Source organism: Oncorhynchus gorbuscha, linkage group LG17 (genome assembly GCF_021184085.1).
Source record: "Oncorhynchus gorbuscha isolate QuinsamMale2020 ecotype Even-year linkage group LG17, OgorEven_v1.0, whole genome shotgun sequence".
NCBI classification, from domain to species: domain Eukaryota; kingdom Metazoa; phylum Chordata; class Actinopteri; order Salmoniformes; family Salmonidae; genus Oncorhynchus; species Oncorhynchus gorbuscha.
The window spans coordinates 52,096,719-52,123,117 of record NC_060189.1 but is presented as its reverse complement, the minus strand read 5'-3'; the positions used below and the strand labels follow the sequence as shown (position 1 = coordinate 52,123,117).

Below are 26,399 nucleotides of genomic sequence, written 5' to 3'. Positions count from 1 at the left end.
TCCTTTTGAAGCTTCCAGTCTATTATTCGAACTCAATCAGCATGACAGAGTGATTTCCAGCCGTGTCCTCATCAACACTCACACCTGTGTTAACGAGAGAATCACTGACATGATGTTAGCTGGTCCTTTTGTGGCAGGGCTGAAATGCAGTGGAAATGTTTTTTTGTGATTCAGTTCATTTGCATGGCAAAGAGGGACTTTGCAATTAATTGCAATTCATCCGATCACTTCATAACATTCTGGAGCATATGCAAATTGCCATCATACAAACTGAGGCAGCAGACTTTGTAAAAAATTAATATTTGTCTCATTCTCAAAACTTTTGGCAACGACTGTTGAATAACTTTGCTAACACTTTTACCTTCAAGAAGAAAAAGAAACGCACACCTATATAGGCGAGGTGCTGGCTAAGGGAGTAGAAAACTTGAAAATAAAGGAGAGCTGCACACTCTAAGAGCTCAGATGCAAAACATTTAATATCCAACGTTTCGACAGCCAAGCTGTCTTCATCAGGGTGTAATCACAAACAATGCGGGGTGACTCGTTTATAGAGTGTCAAAAGACACACCGGTGTCTGTAATCATGGCCAAGTGTGGCCTAATATCATTGGTTAATTCTCACATATTAAAATGGCAGACAAAGATCAGCATACAAAAAACAAATGGATAGCATACGATCATAGATTCATTTTAGACTACACAAGCTTACAAACGATTACAATGGCAAAAGTTACAATAATCACAAGAATGGCTTCAGATCAAAGTCTGCGTTGAGACCGAAGGGAGCAAGGCTCTTTAAATTAAAGATCTAGGCACCCTCTCATTTTAACAATAAATTATCAAGATCACCCCCTCTCCTAAGGAGGGTGACATGTTGATGCCAATATAACGCAGAGACGAAATCGAGTGGTTTGCTTCCAAAAAGTGGGCCGCAACTGGGTAAGTCGAGTTTTTGCACCTAATGGTGCTACGATGCTCTGAGATACGTACTTTTAATTTGTGCTTTGTTTTACCCACATGATTTTTACCACAAGGACAAGTTATCAGATAAATAACTGCCTTAGTGGAGCACATAATAACAACTTTGATTGGGATCTATTTCCCTGTTTTTGGGTGTTTGAAGGATCAACATTTATAAGTGCCATTGCATTGAGCACAGCCATTACACTTGTAATTTCCATCCAGTACGGGCGCAAAAAGACATTGTTCGGGAATATCTTGGGGTGGTAAATCAGTGTACCAATTGGTCTCTGAGATTTCTGCCCAGCGAGAATACGACCAAGGGGAGGTTCGAAAACACATTACCGAGATTATGATCGGATTTTAGAATGTGCCAATGTGTGAACGATTCCCTTAATTTGTTCAGAGCACTTTGAATAGCGGGTAGTTAGAACGCAAGAATGCGTCTTTTTGAGAGACTGACCTTGAAAAAGGTCATGTTTTGTTTTGGATTTTCCCAATGGCAATATTAATCTGATCATTTTTGTACCTCCTCTCCTTGAATTTTCTTTGCGTCTCAGCCATATTTCTGTCGAAATCTGAACTATTTTTCAAGGGAAGTGGGTGACAACTGTCAGCCCTCAACAAACGGTTACGATCAGTAGATTTCCTGTAAAGATCTGTGTATAAAACACTTTACCTTCAAACTAACTAGAGTGCTAAATTACTAAAATGCCAATATAAATGTACAACATATCACTATGCGTATTCTGAGGTACCTCCTCGCTGAGAACCTGTTCCCCTTGTTGACCTCCAGGTGCATGTTCAGCTGGTGGGAGAACCTCTTCTCACACTGGGGCAGCTGAAGGATTTCTACCCTGTGTGGACTCTCTGGTGCCTCTTCAGGCTGGAGGAGTGGGAGAAACTAGCCCGGCACAGGTGGCAGCCGAATGGTTTCTCCCCTGTGTGGACCCTCTGGTGCCTCTTCAGGTTGGAAGAGTCTGAGAAACTGGCTTGGCACAGGTGGCAGCCGAATGGCTTCTCCCCTGTGTGCATCCTCTGGTGGATCTCCACCTGTTTGGGGAAACTGAAGGCTTTCCCACAGAACGAACACTGGAATCGCTTCTCTTTGCCACCAGATCTACTGATAGCGTTACTACTACTGTCATTTGTCAATGGGCCTGTGTAGCCATTTAGTGTTGAGGCACTGGCATTGTCTGAGGTCTGGTTTAACATTAGGAGAGTGTGAGGAGGATTAAGGCCAGGGACTGTCTGTGTTGTCACAGGGTCCATGTTCCAGTTGATAGATCCTATAGAAGGTAGGCTGAAGGCAGCACCTGTTAGGGGGTTAACCTGAGGCGCCATCAGTCTCTCTGAATCACAACTATAGGAGCAGGACGGAGCATCGCTAGTCGAGTCTGTTCTTAGACAGACACCTCCTCGTGCCCGTAGACCAAATCTACACCTCGCCCTGGTCTCAGCTAGTCTGTTGTCATGGACACTAAGTTCGGTTGTTGTTTTGTGTTCGGTTGTCTGTTTCTGGTTGTGGTTAACTGTGTTGTTCCCCAGCCCAGAGTTGAGGACGCTGTCCCATCCACTGACTTCCACTATGTCGCCTCTGGTCCTGACCTGCTCAGTGGTGATGTCCCTTGGGCCCTTGGTTGCACCTGTTGGGGTCTGGGAATCCAAGCTGGCTGCCCAGTCTCCTCTGTTAGCCTCCAACCAACCACCTGCAGGAAGAGGTTAGAAAACAGACTTTACCAACATGGCTTTTTTGTTGTTGTCAATAACTTGGTCATGTTTGTACATTGCAATGCGTGTTCTACTGATTTCATTTTATGAATGAAGAGAAAAACAATTGCCAGGCGCATCACTATTCCCATTGATGATATATTACTGTATGGAGGCTATATGTATTACTATTCCCATTGAAGATCTATTACTGTATGGAGGCTATATGTATTACTATTCCCATTGAAGATCTATTACTGTATGGAGGCTATATGTATTACTATTCCCATTGAAGATCTATTACTGTATGGAGGCTATATGTATTACTATTCCCATTGAAGATGTATTACTGTATGGAGGCTATATGTATTACTATTCCCATTGAAGATCTATTACTGTATGGAGGCTATATGTATTACTATTCCCATTGAAGATCTATTACTGTATGTAGGCTATATGTATTTGTCCCTTACCTTTCTCCCCCATCTTTAGTCCACTCAGCAGATCAATGCTCTCTGGTTCTTCTTCAATTGTCTCCTCTTTGACCAGCAGCAGATCAAGATTCCCATCCTCCATGTCTACTGACTGTAAGATATGTTAGTACAAGTACTAGGCAAACTGCTAGTTGATTTGATTTATTGACCCTCTTTAATGGTTTAGTAATTCAAAAGGCATGGTCCCACACTTACGACTACATTTATCAAGACCTGGACCCATATCTACAAATGGTCTGAGTAAGAGTGCTGTTATTTATTATGATCTAAAAGGCTAAACTGATCTGAGAAGCTTTGTGGATACAGGCCCTGACCTAATACCATTCAGACAGTAGTTTACAGTGGGCTCACCTCAGTGAGACTGTGTGTGGTCTTGTGCTGCTCAGCTGGTTCTTCTGTGGGTTCAGGAGGAGGTATAGTCTGGTTGTCCTCCATGACCATGGTCCCCTCAGAGTTCCCCAGACTCTCCTCACACCCCTCCTCCTTCACCAGCAGCACCTCTGGACCCTCCTCCTGGAAGAGACAGGATGATACAGATTACACAGACATACACTTGGGACGGCAGGTAGCCTAGTGGTTAGAGTGTTGGACTAGTAAGCGGATGGTTGCAAGATCGAATCCCCGAGCTGACAAGGTACAAATCTGTCGTTCTGCCCCTGAACAAGGCAGTTAACCCACTGTTCCTAGGGCACCATTGAAAATAAGAATTTGTTCTTAACTGACTTAACAAGTTAAATAAAGGTCAAATAAAATTACACTCCCTCAGGTATGTACACAGAAAATAAACACACTTTCAACATGGAGTGTTTAGCCATCCCCACTACGTTTGAGTCCTATACTGTATTTACAGAATAACTTCATTGTTGTTAAACCCATCATGTTGGACATAAATATGTTGTGGGTAAAAATATGTCAGCTATGATAAGTCAAAAGTCAGACAAACCTGACTAAACTATTTGGATGTGTAGAGTAGGTGTTTGTTAGTGTGTAAGTATACTTAGTAAGTGTATGATGGTTATAAAGTGCTGTCTGTCGGGTTTATGCAGAATAGATTGAGATCATATGTGATGTATATTAAAGAATCTCAATGAAAGTCTTAGAATGAAAGGTCCCATTTTGTGTTTATTAAAACAGAAACAAGTTTTAAATACTCCATATGAAAACCACACATACAGTTGAAGTCGGATGTTTACATACACTTAAGTTGGTGTCATTAAAACTCGTTGTTCAACCACTCCACAAATGTCTTTTTAACAAACTCTAGTTTTGGCAAATCAGTTAGGACATCTACTTTGTGCATGACACAAGTAATTCTTCCAACAATTGTTTACAGACAGATTATTTCATTTATAATTTCACTGTATCACAATTCCAATGGGTCAGAAGTTTACATAAACTAAGTTGCTGTGCCTTTAAACAGCTTGGAAAATGACAGAAAATGTTGTCATGGCTTTAGAAGCCTCTGATAGACTAATTTACATAATTTGAGTGAATTGGAGGTGTACCTGTGGATGTATTTCAAGGCCTACCTTCAAACTCAGTGCCTCTTTGCTTGACATCAAGGGAAAATCAAAATAAATCATCCAAGACCTCCACAATAATTGTAGACCTCCACAAGTCTGGTTCATCCTTGGGAGCAGTTTCCAAACCCCTGAAGGTAAAACGTTCATCGGTACAAACAATAGTACACAAGTATAAACAACATGGGACCACGCAGCCGTCATACCGTTCAGGCAGGAGACGCGTTCTGTCTCCTAGAGATGAACGTACTTTGGTGAGAAAAGTGCAAATCAATCCCAAAACAACAGGTACAAAAGTATCTATATCCACATGACCTGAAAGGCCGCTCAGCAAGGAAGAAGCCACTGCTCCAAAACCGCCATAAAAAAAGCCAGACTATGGTTTGCAACTGCACATGGGGACAAAGATTTACTTTTTAGAGAAATGTCCTCTGGTCTTGATGAAACAAAAATAGAACTGTTTGGCCATAATGACCATTGTTATGTTTGGAAGAAAAAGGAGGAGGCTTGCAGGCCGAAGAACACCATCCCAACCGTGAAGCACGGGGGTGCCAGCATCATGTTATGGGGGTGCTTTGCTGCAGGAGGGCCCGGTGCACTAAACAAAATAGATGGCATCATGAGGATGGAATATGATGTTGATATATTGAAGCAACATCAAGACATCAGTCAGGAAATTAAAGCTTGGGTCTTCCAAATGGATAATGACCCCAAGCGTACCTTCAAAGTTGTGGCAAAACGGCTTAAGAACAACAAAGTCAAGGTATTGGAGTGGCCATCACAAAGCCCTGACCTCAATCCTATAGAACATTTGTGGGCAGAACTGAAAAAGCTTGTTCGAGCAAGGAGGCCTACAAACCTGACTCAGTTACACCAGGTCTGTCAGGAGGAATGGGCCACAATTCACCCAACTTATAGTGGGAAGCTTGTGGAAGGCTACCCGAAACATTTGACCGAAGTTAAACAATTTAAAGGCAATGCTACCAACTACTAATTGAGTGTATGTAAACTTCTGACCCACCGGGAATGTGATGAAAGAAATTAAAGCTGAAATAAATCATTCTCTCTACTGTTATTCTGACATTTCACATTCTTAAAATAAAGTGGTGATCCTAACTGACCTGAGACAGGGAATTGTTACTTGGATTAAATGTCAGGAATTGTGAAACACTGAGTTGAAATGTATTTGGCTAAGGTGTATGTAAATGTCCAACTTCAACTGTATATTAAAGATACAAATTGGCTGAAAAGAACTGGCATTAAAAAAAACTATCTTCATGAACTTGATAAAATGCATTCATTTTCTCATTAAAGGTGTTGTTGGGGGAAATAAAATAAGTACTTGAATGGAAGTTATGAAACGTGCATTTGAGAACATCATACAGCAGCGGTTTCCAACCTTTTCTAGCACAAGATCTACTTTTTTTAAATGAAACATTTGTTTTTCTAGCTTTCAAATTGGTACGTTCTTCTCTGCCCTGCAACTCTTCCCTGGGTCCTTAGTGTAGGAGAGAAAGTTGTGTTCTCTCTCAATATACTGGTAAATTCATGGTTAACAAACAACTAAGGGGGCCCTATAAAATCTGAGATCCCCCCCCAAATTATGTAATATGATATTTTTCCTGGTTTTTCACTCTTAAAACTACAATTGCTCATAGAGAAACAACGAAATCAAATGCTTAAATCACATCAGAACACTTTTTTTGATCGGTCTGGAAGAAAACAAAAAAACAAATTCCCCTTTAATTGTAGGTCTAGCGAGTGAGGAATGGTTCTGTAATGCTGCTGCTCATTTCATGGCAAAGTATGCAAAGAATAGATACAAACACAACATTTAATTGAGAAGGTTTTGGGGAAACTCAAAAGACAGTTATCACATCAACTGGCTACACAGAGGGAGACAAATGCCTGCACCATACAGACAGATGGGCAATATTGCTGAAAATGAATTGGCAGATATTGTGTTAAGTTTGGCTTTTTTAAGCCAATAGTGACTAACCAGGGGTGGGATAATGTCAATGCAGCGTTGACTAGATAGTAGCTGGGAGCTTGTTGTGTCTGATACTTGTGAGATTTGTTGGAACACATGAAAAGTGCATGTACTTTCAGAAATGTTTGGCAAGCTACTCATAGGTGGAGACACCAGAGATGGGCAACATTGACGGGAGTGGGGTCCATAAAAAATCTGACCTCATCATGAGGGCCCGCAGTGGTTCACAGGTCTGTGACCCCCCCCCCCCCCCCCGAGCAAAACATTTTAGAGGCCCCCCTCTTGACAGCAGAGAGAAACTTTTGTTTCAAATTCCTGCAATTCTACACATTTTGCCATTGGGCGTAGAAATAATGTTGCCGTTTTAAAGCAAGTCTACTGCAATTCTACACAAATTTCTGCCAATTGCCCAGCCCTGGCCTACATAGTACAAACAAAACATGTAACAGACTGTTTAGGCTTATATATGTTTTTATATATCACACAATGTCTGGATGCATTATTCTATCCAGGAATATTCAACACTGAAATCTGTGAATCTCGTTATTCCAAATGCATCTGTGGGTCTTTTCTACTGACAAAAATAAAAATGCATCATTGTCTTTAGTGAAGGTTTTGATCTAAAGTCAGAAGCTATCAGGTAGAATGGTAATTTTCTATGTTTCTATTGAGTGGAATGTTTTTTCTGCTGGTGTATCCTGAGGTAGGTCCTCTCTGAGAAGCTCTTCTCACACAGGGGGCAGCTGTAGGGTTTCTCCCCTGTGTGGCCCCTCTGGTGCCTCTTCAGGTCACCAGCCTGGGCGAAACGCATGTGACACTGGGTACAGCTGTAGGGTTTTTCTCCTGTGTGGACCATCTGGTGTCTCTTCAGGTGGCCAGCCTGGGTGAAGCGCATATGACACTGGGTACAACTAAATGGTTTCTCCCCTGTGTGGATCCTCTGGTGGATCTCCACCTTCTGGAGGCAGCTGAAGCCTTTGTTACAGAACATGCAGAGGAACTGTTTCTCTTTACTATTGCCTGATGTGGCTCCCCCTCCCTGAGCCTGGGCTCTAACCTTGTCGTTTGAGTTCAATACCTGATCGAAAAGGACACGGCTGTGTGAATTGGAAGGCCCAATCAACGTGGACACTGGGTCACTATCCCCGAGCGCGTGTAAAGGGGCGTGAGTAACGACATTTGGATTTGTCTCTAAGCTTTTCCTATAATCTAAGAAATCTCTGCCCTGTGAGTGTCCGTCTCCTAGGTGGCTATCTGCATTCCATGTGGGAGGAGCGTCGCCCTCCACTTTCACAGTCACCTCATCTACCACTATACACTCCCCTTTCTTATCTAGGCACCCTTCAGAGTATAAACTACTACTGTACTGGTTCCAATCCTCTCTAGACTGATCAGTCTGTGTTTCTAAACCCAAGGGCATGTTGCCAGGGTCCATCTCTGTAGCATAAGAACAAGACAGATCATCACCTCCGGTGTCTAACGCGTCACCATCCCTACGGGAATGAACTGTCCTCTGGCGAAATATCGGTAAACACTCTGAGCTAGAAGCAGGAGGACAGCCCAGTGGTCCCAGCCTCTCTGGGTCTGATCTGTGGTCAGATCCTGTGTGTAACAGCCTGCGTGTTACAGTTAAAGTGTTGGTATCTGTCTCTGTCTTGAGGACGGTGTTCAGGAGTCCACTGACCTCCGTGATGCTGTGTTGGGTTCTGGGCCACCCTGAGGCGGTTGTGGTGTCCTTCGTGGCTACAGGGGGCACTCCAGCCAGTCCAGTCTCAATGTCATCACTGTGCCGTGGGTACTCCTCTCCTTTAGACCTCTCCAGTTTGACCCCAGGAGCTACAGCCTCTGTATCTGCAGACTGACACAAAAAGAGTGGAGGTGATTACCGGTAAATGAGTTGAATCGTATAACAATGTCGTAGGGAAGTCTCACAAGCTCCCCTATGGCAGATAAATAAGGATGTACATGTAAACAAGTGAATAGCTGAGGGGAGCCTTTCCGAAATAAATGGGCCACATTTGATTTACAAAGTAACACATTTTTAGTGCAGCACTATTACACTAACCTCTACGATAGCGTGCTGGGTTGAGGTTCCACTCCCCTCATCAACAGTGATTGGTTGGTCATCTCTCCATGTATTGTGTCCCACTGGCTTCACAAAGCTCTTGTGGCCTCCAGGTAGATGTCCTTCACCTGAGAAAGTGATTGGGGGAAAAGAGATTGGTAGGTTAGCTACTGTCTGCTCAACAGTATAGACCCTTGTCTGTGTTTGCAAACATTGCCGCATGAGGGCGCAGGGTGTAATTTAGTTGCAGAACACAGGGAGTTCTCATAGAATGCCAGAAAGAAAGAAAACATTTCACATGTTGCTTTTGAGTGCATTTCACACTACCATGGGATTTTAATTGGACCCCTGGAGGGCATAATTCTTCCTGATGTGTATTACCTGTAGGTGACACTGTCAGCCCAGCCGAGTGATTAACCCAAATGTCAGTTGTTTTTCGGTTTCGAAACAACTAATTGACCGACATCTGCGGAGCAGGCATGGAGACTGAAAGACAATTTATGCTTGATCTGTAAATGTTGGAAGTTCTGACGTATTTGCGGCGGCTTCGGACGCATGCTAAGGCCAAAGCAAGCTCCATATTGCATTGCGGAGGGCTCCATATAGCTCTGCATTGACATGTTTGGTTGACAGAAGGTGGGGGCGGTATGTCCTGTATGAACAATAGCTCTGCTCCGCTGAGCGCAAGAGGTATGAAAGCCTCGATTTCGGCAGACAATGCATCGCAGTATGCTGCCACTTCAGGTGACGAATTGACCACGAAGAACCTTTTGAGAGAAGCGAGAACGCGTAATCGAGAGGGCTAGAAAGCAGTTGCTTCGCTATCCTGAAAATACATGATCTAAGTGATTGACAGTTGGTATTCAGCAGTCAAAGTATGACTTATTTACTTTGAAGAACTACTCAAAATGATTTTGTCATACAGCATAGACAGCAGCTCTATAGAGGTTAGATGATGACTTGGAATGAAGTAAAGTCATCAAATAAAACATGTTATTCATGTGAAGACCCTCCCACTCGGTCTGCCGTATTCTCTTTTTGTTCTTGTTTCCTTATTAGGATGCTGGTGGGCGGCGTTGGGAGGGTCGTCAGCTACGTCAGTCCCAGGATAAATAGACCTCTTCCACATTCATGGAAGAGACTCTCTCCATGCAGAACATTGGTTCTTGGTGGCCCGTTGTTTGTTTGCTTTGGCACCTTTCAACACTCTGCATTATCACATTCATGCATGCAAAACACTCACTTACACTACTGATTACACACACCATTGTATATTTTACTTAGTTGCTTTAGTTAATAAATATATATTTTGTTATGCCTTATCTCCGTTGTCTCCCTTTTGTTACGGGCTTTGAGCCGGTTCGTGACATCAAGTAATGTGAATAAATGGTTAATAAGTGATAAGCAGTAAAGGCAGTCAACTACCGTTGTGGGTATTTTATTAATTGTATTATTCTGTGTTATAGTGTTCAACCCACATGATGCATAGCGCTAATCGTTCAGCAATGCCAGCCTGTAATACACTCCTGTCCCGGGGGGACCGACTCGTACATAAAGCAGCCTCTATTCAGGCTGCAAAGGCATCGGTATTTTATGTTTGTCTGTGACGAAGACAATTCGTGATTAAGGCAGTAGCCTAACCTAGCCTGTTAACGTTAGCTAGCTACTACTAGTGAATATACTTTTAGCTAAAAGTAATCAATAGAGATTTGAAACAATTTGCACCATGTCTAAGAGACAAACTATCAAGAAGCGAATATTTAAAAACAAATAAAAAATGAGATGAGAAGCACAATCTCTAAACCACAGAAATTAGCTGGTTAAATTGATAAACGTGCAGCAATGTCCATTAGCCGGTGTGAAGAATGACAAGCCTATGAGGACAGGCCATTCATTCGCCGAGAACGACGAGCCCGTTTGCTGATTCTTGCAGCGAAGACGGCAAACCGGAGGAGTCCGAGCCATGCACTTCCACCAATGATGACTGCTCTCTGGCTGGACAAGAATAGGTGGTCACACCAGGCCCAGCCACACCTCCAAACAATGCCGGCGGAGACCCTACTATCTTGGACCCGGATTCAGATTTGTCGCTACCCGTCCCGGATGAGAGTGGTGGTGCTGCTGATAAATCCGACTGCCAGACAAAATAAATAGAAAAGATCCCAGTGAGTGGCCAAAATATATGAATGGATCTGTATGGGATATGTTAGTGCAGGCTGGGCCACATCAGGAGGAGGGGAATTTCCCAAGAAATGAAGGGCAACGAAAGTTTTCGGTGGCCCACTACAATAGGAGGATGGCGAACAGGGAGAGAGTGGAGAGACCATGGCTTGTCTATCCCAAGCAGAATGAATGCAGCCTTCTGTTTTTGCTGCAAACTTTATTCACACGAGTGCAAATCTGAGTTGGTCAGGGATGGAATCAGGGACTGGAAGAATCAGTGACACCGCCTCAGCTCGCATGATAACTCGCATGACCACCTAGATAGTTTCTAGAGGTGGAAGGAGCTGGAGGCTGGTGTCCAGGCAAACTCAGATGATTTGAGGCCCATGGACAGCTACCGAGAGAAAACATAGCGGACTGCAATGAAGCACCACAGCAGAGGAAAGAGACCACTCTAAGCGGAGACAAAATAAATAAATGCTGAAACTGAGGTTGAACAATAAAATTCGATTTGGTCATTGACAAAGCTTATTTTACACTGCTCCAGCGAAACAAGGCCTGTCTTGCATTTATGAAAGCACTTGTTTCCAAAGCTCAAATGCTCTTACTGTTTTACAGTTCTACAGGAATATTAAAATATATGTTAAATATGTTACACTTTTTTTATTGTAATTGTAACAATTATGGTGTGGTGCCATGTGTTATAACAGGTGGATTACTATTTGCCAGCAGCACACCACCCTGCATACCACTGCTGGCTTGCTTCTGAAGCTAAGCAGGGTTGGTCCTGGTCAGTCCCTGGATGGAAGACCAGATGCTGCTGGAAGTGGTGTTAGAGGGCCAGTAGGAGGCACTCTTTCCTCTGGTCTAAAAAAATATCCCAGTGCCCGACTGCAGTGATTGGGGACACTGCCCTGTGTAGGGTGCCGTCTTTCAGCTGGGATGTTAAACAGGTGTCCTGACTCTCTGCGGTCATTAAAGATCCCATGGCACTTATTGTAAGGGTGTTAACCATGGTGACCTGGCTAAATTCCCAATCTGGCCATCAAACCATCACGGTCACCTAATAATCCCTAGTTTACAATTGGCTCATTCATCCCCCTCCTCTCCCCTGTAACTATTCCCCAGGTCGTTGCTGAAAATGAGAATGTGTTCTCAGCCAACTTACCTGGTACAATAAAATACAATTAATAAGAAACTCAAGTTTCCTACTATAGGTAGAACATTGCAACTCTCCGATGCAGGGTTTATAGGTAGTAGATTGCAACATTGCAACTCTCCGATGCAGGGTTTAAAGTCAAATTCTCTTCTGCCTGGTGAGGGACCTCCAAAAAATGTTATGGGCATAAACATAGAATGACATATAATTGGAGCATATTTCTTCATCTCCCAAAAAATAAGTGGTGAGCCTACCTGTTTGACAGACACAATTATCCTATCCATAGATGTCGGTATAGCCAAATACTCCCAATACTGTCGCATGCACTGATTAAATACCTCTGTTTGGGAAGGGCTTGGTGTGTTTGACTAAAACCAGGGCTCGAATTGAGTGAGGTTATCACACATCCCCTTTGCCCTTTTCGTTAACAAAGGCTATCTATTGTTTGCTTTTATATTTTGAAATAAATACAAAACGTATCCAGATTATATCAAGCGTTCAATAACAATGCTCAACTCTGATGCCTTATGGTAGAAACAAGCTCAAAAATGCCAGCGAAAGAGTTGACCGACGCATATGTGGATATATTGATTCCACTCTATGACAATCTGAAGCTAAACTGCAGCCTATAATATTTGAGAAGATTTAAAAATGTGACTTTGCTATTCTGTCCTTATTAATTGAGCTTTTCTCTTTCTGAAAAGAGAATATGTTTGTTTAAACTTAGGCAGCTTTTAGGGAAGCACTTCTGTTGTTGGGTTATACCATAGACGAGTAGCCAGCAGTTGAAGCTTACAGTTTTCTGCATCAATAGAACCTCTGTCTGGGTGGAAAAGTAATTTTTGAAAGTGCCATGCATACGGATGGACATACGGTCTAAGATGTAATTATTTTTGTCTCACCTAGGGTGGCAGAACATACAGAGCATTGGTGATTTTATCAATGTAATCAGATTGAAAATATTACGCAGTTATTGACATTGAACTGATTATATAGCCTACTAACAAGGCCAAACCTATTGGGGGAGGGGAAGATTTGTCTCGCCTAGGGAGGCAGAACTGTCTGAATAATAATAATAAATATATAAATATATAAATATATATATATATATATATATATATATATATATACTGCTCAAAAAAATAAAGGTAACACTTAAACAACACAATGTAACTCCAAGTCAATCACACTTCTGTGAAATCAAACTGTCCACTTAGGAAGCAACACTGATTGACAATAAATGTCACATGCTGTTGTGCAAATGGAATAGACAACAGGTGGAAATTATAGGCAATTAGCAAGACACCCCCAATAAAGGAGTGGTTCTGCAGGTGATAACCACAGACCGACCACTTCTCAGTTTCTATGCTTCCTGGCTGATGTTTTGGTCACTTGAATGCTGGCGGTGCTTTCACTCTAGTGGTAGCATGAGACGGAGTCTACAACCCACACCAGCAGCTCAGGTAGTGCAGCTCATCCAGGATGGCACATCAATGCGAGCTGTGGCAAGGTTTGCTGTGTCTGTCAGCATAGTGTCCAGAGCATGGAGGCTCTACCAGGAGAGAGGCCAGTACATCAGGAGACGTGGAGGAGGCCGTAGGAGGGCAACAACCCAGCAGCAGGAACGCTACCTCTGCCTTTGTGCAAGGAGGAGCACTACCAGAGCCCTGCAAAATGACCTCCAGCAGGCCACAAATGTGCATGTGTCTGCTCAAACGGTCAGAAACAGACTCCATGAGGGTGGTATGAGGGCCCGACGTCCACAGGTGGGGGTTGAGCTTACAGCCCAACACCGTGCAGGACGTTTTTCATTTGCCAGAGAACACCAAGATTGGAAAATTCGCCACTGGTGCCCTGTGCTCTTCACAGATGAAAGCAGGTTCACACTGAGCAGATGTGACAGAGTCTGGAGACGCCGTGGAGAACGTTCTGCTGCCTGCAACATCCTCCAGCATGTGGGTCAGTCATGGTGTGGGGTGGCATTTCTTTGGGGAGGCCGCACAGCCCTCCATGTGCTCGCCAGTGGTAGCCTTACTGCCATTAGGTACCGAGATGAGATCCTCAGACACCTTGTGAGACCATATGCTGGTGCGGTTGGCCCTGGGTTCCTCCTAATGCAAGACAATGCTAGACCTCATGTGGCTGTAGTGTGTCAGCAGTTCCTGCAAGAGGAAGGCATTGATGCTATGGACTGGCCCGCCCGTTTCCCAGACCTGAATCCAATTGAGCACATCTGGGACATCATGTCTCGCTCCATCCACCAACGCCACGTTGCACCACAGACTGTCCAGGAGTTGGCGGATGCTTTAGTCCAGGTCTGGGAGAAGATCCCTCAGGAAGTCGCTCTGGATAAGAGCGTCTGCTAAATGACTTAAATGTAAATGTAAATGAGACCATCCGCCACCTCATCAGGAGCATGCCCAGGTGTTGTAGGGAGGTCATACAGGCACGTGGAGGCCACACACACTACTGATCCTCATTTTGACTTGTTTTAAGGACATTACATCAAAGTTGGATCAGCCTGTAGTGTGGTTTTCCACTTTAATTTTGAGTGTGACTCCAAATCCAGACCTCCATGGGTTGATAAATTTGATTTCCGTTGATAATTTGTGTGATTTTGTTGTCAGCACATTCAACTATGTAAAGAAAAAAGTATAATAAGAATATTTAATTCATTCAGATATAGGATGTGTTATTTTAGTGTTCCCTTTATTTTTTTGAGCAGTGTATATATATCACTACCATTCTTGGGTGGCTAATGCTACTTCCTGATGTTGCCAGGAGTAGACAGACTCACTTGGTGTGCAACATCCGAAAGTTGTCCGAAAATGGTGGTGGATTTTTTTATATGACCAGCACGCACATTTTGTCCGCGTTTTCCCCACTGACGAGCCATTAAATCAAGTTAAGGAAGAAAGTAAAGCCTTTGCAGCCTGAATGGGGATGTTTTATGTACCAGCCGGTCCATAGGGGCCAAGTTTATTGCTAACGGAATACATTAAAGTCGGACGTAAGATGACAAACAATGTAAAAGGCCGGTTGGGCTAGGCATATATTAATGGCGATAGCCACTGCAGGCTCCGCCTTCTGCTAAATGTACCTCTTGTCATTCCTTTGTATCGGTCGAGGATCTTGACACTACTGGGACGACTGGCGAGGACGCGCTCTCGCATTATTCTCTCTGCGCGCTCCCGTGCCATCTTCAGTTCCAGTAGTTGTAGTTTCCTCCGCAATCCTCTGCTTTCTTTCTTGCTTTGAGTTATTTCCAAACGAAACACTGCATAGTCGTCGTCTACGACTTTACAGATCTCTGCCACGGCTGCATTCGCTAGCACCTCCATGATGGAGGCTATTTGAGTGTGAAAAACCATACAGTTAACGTTAGCCATTTTTAGCTAACCAGCAGCCAGCTAGCATCTATACAAAGACCCCTGATCAACGCGAATTAAAAACTGCCTGGGGTAATTATGCGATTCTGTGCAGTTAAAAGTGTCACCGTTTTCGTTCCAGGGTGTTAATAAACGTCTAAATAACATCAACATAAACGCTTGTTTCTGGTCACTGGTCACTTCCGTTCTTCTTCTTTAAAGTTTTATGGCCGACTACACCTATTGGTGTATTGCAGCCACCTACTGTCTTCTTTGATATTATGGTGGTCCGAAAACAAATGCTATAGGTCCATGCTGCCACCTACTGTTTTGGATGTATCAGCCCAAGTAATTAACTCAATCAAATAAACAAGAACAAAACTCAATTTACTCCTTAATTCGGGATCTGGGGCCTGAGAAGGAAGAGCATTTTAGGACAGTATTTTTTGCAATGTATCGGCAGTGAAGTCCTGGAAACTCCAAAACATTTCAGCTCCAGTTTCTTTGACTGTTTGTTTATGCAGTACAATTAATCATATATGAGATAAACACCCTAAAATCCACCTTCACAATCAGCATATCAGTTCCCCTCAACTGATGAACAACACTCGGTCTCCACAGTCTCCGGAGCATCCACCGCCATGCCTTCAGCTTCGCTCTCTCATTCAACTACTTCACGTGTCACTGTGTAGATGACCTGCTGTATAGCCCTGACCCTTGCCACTTCATACTCCTTTACCCTAACTGGGCACTCCGGGGAATTGGGAACATGGTTGCCATCACAATTACAACATCGTCAACCCTCAGATTCTTCAACATTCCTTCGGCACACATTTGATATATGTCCATACCTTTTGCAATTCCGGCAAAAAAGCGGCTTGGATACAGAAGCTCTCACCGCAGACATAACATATCCCATCTTCACATGTGAAGGGAGATACTCTTCGTCAAACATCAATAATACCGACAGGCTTTCTTCTTTCCCCCCATCCAGTACACGGCACTACTCCTCGTAAACCACAAAGCCTCCACATTTCGGGGCAGCAGGTAGCCTAGTGGTTAGTGTTGGGCCAGTTACCGAAAGGATGCAACAATTCAAGTTCTGTCAATGATGTTTGGCTTGTAATGTGATGTGATTGATCTGAAGCCAAATCGACACTGACTTCCCTTGAGACTTTGTCTGTTTGTTGGTGCCCTTCCCTTGCTTCAATGCTATGGTGGCAACAATGTCATGCTCTTTTTGACTAGACAGCATAGATGGGCTACACATACAGATGGATGTGGATGCTTGGATGCTTTATCCTGGTGAGATACATTCAGCCTCTTGCAAATTGAAGGAAATGTATGGAACACAGAGACAAAATAAGTGGTTTTGTATGTATTTTTCTTTGTTTCTTGGTCATTTTTTGGAGGAAGCCTAGCTTCCCTTGGTATCCATGAATACAAGCCACTCCATATTATTACTGTTCATGGTTGCACCTCTACTTACAATTACACTGTAGAGAACAGATCTTATTGATTGAAACTCAAACAGTGTGGTTAAATTAAAATGTATGCACGCTGTTCTTTGAAATACAGTACTGCTTATTACAAAACACTTCCAATCTCCTATGATAAGTATCTTTTGAAATATTTACTTAATACTTAACTGATGTAGATGGAATAAAGTCATTCTATTATTTTATACTCTATTCTTTCTAATGAGCAGACTACTTTAGAAAGAACAGTGCGTTAGCAAGAATAGAGTAGAAAAGAATAGAATGACTTTATTCCATCTACATCACCTCAATAAGGTAAATATTCAATTGTCTTTTGTCAATTGTCTAGCTGTACTTTTTGTTTATGGTTGATGCAGATTGTTGTCCATTAGCCAATGAGTGTTTATCCATGAGTTCAAAGCACGTGAATGTATACAACTCGTATTAACGACTTCACAACTGGTAAGAGCGGCGGGTAGCCTTGCGATTTGAGCGTTGGGCAGTAATCGAAAGGTCGGCTCGAATACCAGAGACGACAAGGTGAAAAAAATCTGTCGATGTGCCCTTGAGCAAGGCACTTAACCCTAATTTGATCCAGGGGGTGCCATACTACTATAGGGCTGACCCTATAAAACAAAATCATTTCACTGCACCTGTGCGGTGCGTGACAAAACACCACCTCAAAATTGGTTACGAACGCAGCATTAGTCTTTGAGCTCCCTCCTTGACCTCTTGTTTGGGTGTTGTTGGGATTGCGAGCTGTGTTATAGGCTAGGTACACTGCATTCAGAAAGTATTCAGACCCCTTAACTTTTTCCACATTTTGTTACGTTATAGCTTTATACAAAAATGGATACATACCTATGTAAATAAGGTACGTGTTTTTTTTATAAATGTGTAAAAATGTCTAAAACCCTGTTTTCACTTTGACATTATGAGGTATTGTGTGTGGATTGATAAGTGCAATTTTAAAATTGTATCCATTTTAGAATAAGGATGCAACATAAAATGTTGAAAATGGGAAGGGATCAGAATACTTTACGAATGCACTGTACCTCTTGTGGTGAAAGCCCATCCTGGCACTGTCTGTATTGGTGGGGTAACCATGAGGTACTGTAATTGAGGAAGGCTAGATCTAGGTCCAGGCCCTTCTATGAACCCAGTCACAAGGCATTAGATGAGACCCTGAAGGAGAAGACAGACTTCCTGATAGACTACCACCAGGGGAATCTCCCACCACTCTCTGTGAAGGCTGAAGCCCAGGGTGACCTGCTCTGTTCATCATGGATACTGTGGTGTTTGTATCATAGGAACAGGAGGGTCTATCTCTATCAGCCCCAGGCCCTGCTTCATCCCTGCACTGAGACTGTAAAGAGAAGGGTCTGGGCTGCAGACTGGATCCCTGACTGGAGCCTCTGTCTCTCTCATGACCACCAGGACTGAGGGTGTTCAGTCCCCCTGTCCACTGGTTGTGATCTGTGTGGTGGAGTCTCTGTCCCTAGCGGCACAGTGCCGGTTCCGACTCAGGTAGGAAGAGTGACAGCTCCTGATCCAGTGTCCTTTTCCGGGGCCTGGGTTTGTGACCAGCCACTTCAGAGGTCCAGTCTCTCCCACCAGCAACATCGGATACCAGCAGGTCTTCATGGACTGCAGACTGTAAACACAAATTGTATAGAGATGTATAATGGTTTGTATAAGAAACAATTTTCTGTACACACAGAAACATGATAATAATACAATGTTAACCACAGTCAAGTGTGACAGAGATGGTCACAGAGCAGAGGACTGCTGTTTTAAAGACAAAATTTGTCACAAATGCAGTAGAAGGGGGCACATTCAAAGAGCATGCAGAGCTAAATTCAGTCACAACAGGAAAACTGAAAAAATTTAAGGGTCTGTGAATGCACTAGCAGAGAACAGTGGCAGTGATTCAGATGAACAATTAATTGGTACAATGTAGTTAAACACAGTAACTTATCCCAGCAGTAGCATAATATGGGTGACACCAGATATCGAAGGCAAACCCCTCAAAATGGAGCTGGACACAGAATCCGCAGTGTCTATAATTTCCACTACTGTCTACAATGAGCACTTCAAGGCTATCAAGCTGAAGAACACAAATGTGTTGCCAAAGACCTACTCAGGAGAGAGATTGAGCCCAATGGGGGCATTGCAGGTCAGAGTGCGGTATGGGGGGCAAACACAGCAGTTACAGCTGTATGTGGTGCCTGGAACTGGCCCCCCATTATTTGGCAGGGAATGGCTTTCAAAAATAAAGCTGAACTGGTGTGACTTGAAAATGCTCCATACGTTCCAGTCCAAAGAGACTGGCACAGACCAAACACTGGAACACTTGCGGAAGAAATACAAAGCAGTGTTCAGATGGGAACAGTAAAAGGCTTCACAGCCAAACTTGTACTGCGAGATGACGCAACCCGACATTCTGCAAAGCCAGATCTGTTCTATACTCCCTGAGACCAAAGGTGGAAGCGGAAATCGATCGCTTGCAGGATACAGGGATCCTGATGAAAGTGGACAGAAGCAAATGGGCCACACCCATAGTTCCAATTGTGAAGAAAGATGGGTCTGTTAGAATGTGTGGGGACTTCAAGGTAACTGTGAATTCAATGTTGCATGTGGACCAATACCCCCTGCCACGTCTGGATGACATCTTTGCTGCACTAGCTGGTGGGAAACACTTCAGTAAAATCGATCTGAAACAGGCTTACCTGCAGCTACCGGTTGAAGAGAGCTCCAAACAGTACCTGACAATAAACACACACAAAGGTCTATACAGGTATAACCACCTGGTTTTTGGCATTGCATCAGCCCCAGCCATTTGGCAACGAACTATTGACCAGATTTTGCAAGGAATCCCAGGAACCTAATGTATCCTCAATGACATGATCATAACAGGACGCACCGACAAAGAGCACCTGGCTAACCTGGAAGAGGTCCTGAAAAGACTGAAAGAGTATGGTCTACAGGCAAACTTAGAGAAGTGTGAGTTCTTCAAAGACAAGATTGTCTTCTGTGGACATGAAATTGACTGCAATGGATTGCACAAAACACAGGACAAAATTGAGGCAGTGGTACAGGCACCACGACCACAAAATATCACAGAAGTGAGATATTTCACAGGACTGATCAATTACTACAGAAGATTCCTCCCAAACATTTCAGCAGTACTCCAGCCTCTAAATCAGCTCCTGGAAAAGAATAGGACATGGCGGTGGACAGAGCAGTGTGAAAATGCATTTTTGGAGGCAAAACGGCTCATAACATCTGAACAGGCCCTGAAATGCCAGTGAAGTTGGCTTGTGATGCGTCCCCTTATGGTTTAGGGGCCGTCCTTTCACACACACTGAAAGATGGGTCAGAGAGGCCAGTTGCATTTGCGTCACAAACATTGAATGATGCAGAGATAAACTACTCACAAATCGACAAAGAAGCACTGGCACTAGTGTGGGGCGTCAAGAAATTCCACCCAAGGGCCTCCCGGGTGGCGCAGTGGTTAAGGGTGCTGTACTGCAGCGCCAGCTGTGCCATCAGAGTCCCTGGGTTTGCGCCCAGGCTCTGTCGTAACCGGCCGCGACCGGGAGGTCCGTGGGGCGACGCACAATTGGCCTAGCGTCGCCCGGGTTAGGGAGGGCTTGGTCGGTAGGGGTGTCCTTGTCTCATCGCGCACCAGCGACTCCTGTGGCAGGCTGGGCGCAGTGTGCGCTAGCCAAGGTGGCCAGGTGCACGGTGTTTCCTCCGGCGCATTGGTGCGGCTGGCTTCCGGGTTGGATGCGCACTGTTAAGAAGCAGTGCGGCTTGGTTGGGTTGTGTATCGGAGGACGCATCACTTTCAACCTTCGTCTCTCCCGAGCCCGTACGGGAGTTGTAGCGATGAGACAAGATAGTAGCTACAACAACAATTGGATACCACGAAATTGGGGAGAAAAAGGGGTCAAATTCAACAAAAAAAAAAGTTTAAAAAATATTTAAAAAACATACCTATATGGCAAGCGTTTCACACTGGTTACAGATCACCAGCCGTTGCTTTCCATTTTCAGTCCAAAGAAAGGCAATGACATCAGCCAGGTTACAGCGATATGCCCTGTTCCTTGCCAGTCATATGTATGACATTGAGTTTAAGCTGTCATCCCTCCACACAAATGCAGATGGATTATCCAGACTGCCGTGTACAAGAGAAAGACAAAGGAGGGTGGATGCAGTGGACATGTTCCATACTGCTCAGCTCGAGGCCCTACCAGTCACAAGCACAGTTATCAAACAGGAGACAAGGAAAGATGTGACCTTGTCAAAAGTGTACACCTACACCATGTCAGGATGGCCAGCTACTGGCAGAAAGGAGCTGACTCCGTATTTCCAGCGGAGAAACTAAATTACAACGTACCAAGGATGTTTGATGTGGGGAATGAGAGTCATGATACCCCAGAAATGCCAACATCTAGTTTTGCAGCAACTACATGAAGGTCATGTTGGAATTGTCAAAATGAAGCTGCTTGCAAGGAGCCACTTCTGGTGGCCAGGTCTGGATCAACAGATAGGATGTTTGGAAACCCTTCACATGCCTGCTCCAGTCCCAGTCCACCCATGGGAATGGCCCACAGAGCCATGGCAGAGAATTCATGTGGACTACACTGGTCCTTTTGGAAAGCACATGTTTCTGGTTCTAGTTGATGCCCATTCCAAATGGCCAGAGGTGTTTTGCACTGACTCCTCCACCTCAGCTCAGACAATAGAGTGTCTCAGGACAACGTTTGCACGCTTCGGTTTGCCGCTGCAGCTGGTAAGTGACAACGCGCAAGCGTTTGTAAGTGACGAGTTTACAAGATTCATGTCAGTAAATGGAATCAAATACTCAACCTCAGCTCCGTACCACCCTGCCACCAATGGCCTGGCAGAACGCTTTGTGCAAACCCTAAAGCAAGGACTCCGTGCAGCAAAACGAGACGAAGGGACTTTGCAAACAAAACTGGCCAAGTTCCTGGCCTCCTACCGAAACACCCCACGTGCCACGACAAATGAAAGCCCAGCCCCACTGATGTTCGGGAGGCCTCTCCGCACACAGCTGGACATCATGAAGCCAAACAGGCGTAATGAAGTGCTGAACAAACAAGCCAAGATTCTCTCTGGTGGCCGGGAGCTCCATCTCCAAACAGGACAGGAAGTGATGGTGCGAGACTACAGAAGAGGAGGGAAATGTACAAGAGGGACCGTACACACACAAACGGGACCCAGAACTTACCAGGTTCAAGTGAGCCCAGACATAATGTGGCGGCGTCACATTAACCAAATGCATTCCATGGAAGACAGCACAACAATCGAGAGAGAACAGGCACAGAGAGACCCTAAGAGTGACACACAGGGAACTGTAGAGGACGGTGGGGCAGTAAAGAGACACCAGGCTGAAAGAAGAGAATGTGTTGATGAAGGTGCTGCTATAGCAGAAGATAATGGAACAAGCACACACTGAGGATGTTCAAGAGCCTCCAGACAATCTGAGATGCTACCCAGAACGAAGGCACCGTCCACTAGACAGCCTAAACTTATAAACAAACAAACAAAAACAAACTGTTCAAATTAAAAGATGCAAAATAACTACAAGTTTTGGGAAATGTTTCAGTTGTGGTTTGGTAAAAGTAACTCTGATTGTATAAGAGTTACTGATGTCCCCTTTAAGGATGGACCCTTGGTCATGCGCAGTGTTGTTCTATGTTATTCTGGTACTAATTCGTTTGAGTAAATGTAAAGCTCCAGTTCAATTGCTTGTATTCAGAGTCTTTCTTATTATATAAATAAGTACTAAGTGTTAAGACAATACAGATGTGAACGAGACTTTAGACCTTCTCTGTCTCTGGTCCACACTCCAGTTCATTTGGTTGCGGTAATGCATCACTAAAGTTGGTTCCCAACCGCCATTTAAAAACCACTGAAGAAGTGTAAACGGAAGTCAACAGTAACCAAGAACAATATCCGCGGCAGCGTTTTTATTGTTAGACATTTATCACCTTGGAACTTAAAATATTACTTATAACTGCACAGCATCACATACTTACCTCGGGCAGTGTTTAATTCGCGTTGGAGACAGGACTTGGTTGATAGATGTTATTAAGGGAACGTTAGCTGGCTGCTAACATTAGCTAACAACAATGGCTAACAGTAGGCCTATGGTTTTTCACACTCAAATAGCCTCCATTATGGAGGTTCTAGCGAATGCAGCCGTGGCAGACATCTGTAAACTCGTAGACGACGACTATGCAGTGTTTCGTTTGGAAATAACTCAAAGCCAGAATGAAAGCAGGGCATTGCGGAGGAAACTACAGCTACTTGAAATGAAGGTGACACGGGAGCGCGCAGAGAGAACAACGCGAGAGCGCGCACTCGCCAGTCGTCCCAGTAGTGTCAAGATTCTCGACCGATACAAAGGAATGGCAAGAGGTACATTTTGCAGAAGGCCGAGGGGCCTGTCGTCCCGATCACATCTGCGCATGTGTGACGTTAGATGTGCTAACCACATATGGTTAACCAGAATTTAGTCTTGGTCAGTTTTGGAATTGTATGCAATAATTCCCCAGGTTACTTAGCAAACTTGCAGAAAGACACTATCATATTCTATCCAGATTCTTGATTTACTGGCTTTTCCTATTATTTACTAATTGAAAACAATATGAGGCATGGAACTTAACACAATGATCAATACATAGTAAATCAAGAAGTGTTACCTCACATCCTTGCCAATTGTAGCCAGTGTCAAAAATGTCAATAGTGTATAATATAGCATTCAGCATTAACAGTAGCTAACCATCCCTTTTCCCCCAATCCCTCTCAGGTGAAGCACATCTCACCGGAGGCTACAGGAGTTCTGTGAAACCAGCGGGACACAATACATGGAGAGATGACCAACCAATCACCGTTGATGAGGGGAGTGGAACCTCAACCCAGCATGTTATTGTGATAGAGGTAAGTGTCATAGTATTACATAAAAATTACAGTACATCAAATGTGGCCAGTATATTTCAGAAATGCTTCTCTCAGCTATTCATTTGCTCACATCCCAAAAACATTAATAACCACTCCTTTTCTTGTCAGTCTGCAGATGAAAATGCAGCAGGTCCTGGGGTCAAGCTGGAGAGGACTGAACGAGAGAAGGACCCACGGCACCAGACTGGAGCAACAGTTGGAGTGTCGCCCTCTGTAGCCAGTGAGGAACTCGCCGCTGCGCCAAAGGCCAGGACCCGACGCAGAATCACGGAGGTCAGTGGAACGCTGAACGCCGTACTCAAGTCAGAGTCAGACACCGAGACTTTAACTGTAACACAAAGGCCCTTACAACCAGGATCTGACCACAGATCAGACCCAGAGAGACTGGGCTGTCCACCTGTTCCCGGCTCGGAATACTTTCTGGTATTTCACCAGAGCCAGGGGACAGTTAATTCCTGTGGAGATGGTGACACGTTAGACACTGGCGGTGATCCATCTTGTTCTTACGCTACAGAGATGGACCCTGGCAACATGCTCTTGGGTTTAGAGACACAGACTGATCTGTCTAGAGGGGACTTGAACCGGGACAATAGTAGTGTATACTCTGAAGGGTGCCTAGATAAGAAAGGGGAGGTTATAGTGGTAGATGAAGTGACTGTGAAAGTGGAGGGTGACGCTCCTCCCACATGGAATGCAGATAGTCACTTAGAAGATGGACACTCACAGAACAGAGATTTCTTTGATTACAGGGGAAGCTTAGATACCAATCTAAATGTCGCGACCCACTCTCCTTTACACTCGTTCAGGGATCACGATGCCGTATTCATGTCGAAGGCACTTTCCGATTCACATGGCAGCGTTCTTTTCGATCAGGCATTGAACTCAAATGACAGGGTTATAGCCCTGGCTCAGGGAGGGGGGGCCACATCTGGCAATAATAAAGAGAAACGGTTTCTCTGCATGTTCTGTAACAAAGGTTTCAGCTGCCCCCAGAAGGTGGAGATCCACCAGAGGGTCCACACAGGAGAGAAACCCTTCCGCTGTACCCAGTGTCATATGTGCTTTGCCGAGGCTGGCAACCTGAAGAGGCACCAGAGGGTCCACACAGGGGTGAAACCCTTCAGCTGTACCCAGTGTCAAATGCGCTTCGCTCAGGCTGGTGACCTGAAGAGGCACCAGAGGGTCCACACAGGGGAGAAACCATTCAGTTGCCCCCACTGTGAGAAGAGGTTTTCCCGCCAGCACCAGCTGAAGATGCACCTGAAGGTTCACACGGAAGAGAGGCCATTCGCCTGTACGCACTGCAGGAAGAGGTTCTCAGAGAGGAGCTACCTCAGGATACACCAGCAGAAAAACCATTCCACTCAATAGCATAGAAAGTAACCCTTCCACTCGATAGCTTCTGACGTTTAGATCAAACTCTTCATTAAAGACATTCATTTTAATTGTTATCAGCATAAAGATAACAAGAGTAATAGATTTCAGTGTTGAATATTGTGTTATATATGGCATATTTCAGCCTAAAAAGTCTGTTAGATGTTGTGTTTGTACTGTGTAGCCTATATAATGTTCACAAATGCCTGTTTCATTACTTCTATTCAACTACTTAATGTTTTTCTTAAGACACTTGTAATGAGAAATTGAATGCAATTCATCTAGTTCATGCAGATTTTTGTTGTGTGTATGTGTGGTTTTCATATGGTGTATTTAAAACTTGTTTATGTTTAATAAACACAAAATGGGACATTTCATTTTAAGACTTTCATTGAGACTCCCTTCATCACATCTTCTCACCCTATTGTGCATACACACTACAGCACTTCATAGCCAAGTTAGTCACAAGTTAACAAAGTTATCATTATGACTAAACCCTGCCTATTTCAAAAATGTATCTTCTTAAAATTAGATTTTAAAACTAAACTTAACTACACTGATATACCTTATGCCTAACCATAATCTTGACATAAAACCAAAAAGCACATTTTTGTTTTCATTAATGTTTAGTATATAGCCAATTATTATTGTGTGGCTGAGTTAATTAGGGACAACCAATACCTAACAAACACCTATACACATAAAAAGAGTTGTCAGGTTTGTCTGATGCCTTTTGACTAATCATAGCTTATCATATTTACCCTCAACATATTTCAAATTTAATCAAAACTTTATTTGTAACATGTGCCAAATACAACAGTTGTAGACTTTACTGTGAAATGCTTACTTACAAGCCCTTAATACATAAACAAAGTTTATGGCTGGGGGCAGTATTAAGTAGCTTGGATAAAAAGGTGCCCAGAGTAAACTGCCCACTACTCAGGCCCAAAATCTAGAATATGCATATAATTACTAGATTTGGATAGAAAACATTCTGAAGTTTCTAAAACTGTTTGAATGATGTCTGTGAGTATAACAGAACTCATATGGCAGACTAAAACCTGAGAAAAAAATAATCCAACCAGGAAGTGGGAAATCTGAGGTTTGCAGTTTTTCAAGTCATTAC

General features: G+C 43.8%; 3 protein-coding genes across 4 annotated transcripts in view; 1 reads left to right on the top strand and 2 right to left on the bottom strand.

Moving 5' to 3' along the window:
- LOC124001614 (gastrula zinc finger protein 5-1-like) overlaps positions 1-26,399 on the bottom strand; it is a 532,153-nt gene that overhangs the window by 53,869 nt on the left and 451,885 nt on the right. The gene's annotated exons all lie outside the window — the stretch shown is intronic.
- LOC124001641 (gastrula zinc finger protein 5-1-like) lies at positions 204-15,657 on the bottom strand. The gene is made up of 6 exons (XM_046308614.1): positions 15,161-15,657; positions 8,739-8,866; positions 8,358-8,531; positions 3,515-3,676; positions 3,143-3,254; positions 204-2,668 (listed from the first exon to the last, which is right to left on the bottom strand). The coding sequence occupies exons 1-6, from the start codon at positions 15,447-15,449 to the stop codon at positions 1,812-1,814; spliced, it is 1,722 nt and encodes a 573-aa protein (XP_046164570.1). The 5' UTR covers positions 15,450-15,657; the 3' UTR covers positions 204-1,811.
- LOC124001649 (zinc finger protein 19-like) lies at positions 22,860-25,650 on the top strand. Its single transcript, XM_046308628.1, has 3 exons — positions 22,860-23,356; positions 23,748-23,878; positions 24,008-25,650. Exons 1-3 carry the CDS (start codon positions 23,068-23,070, stop codon positions 25,268-25,270), a joined length of 1,683 nt encoding a protein of 560 aa, XP_046164584.1. The 5' UTR covers positions 22,860-23,067; the 3' UTR covers positions 25,271-25,650.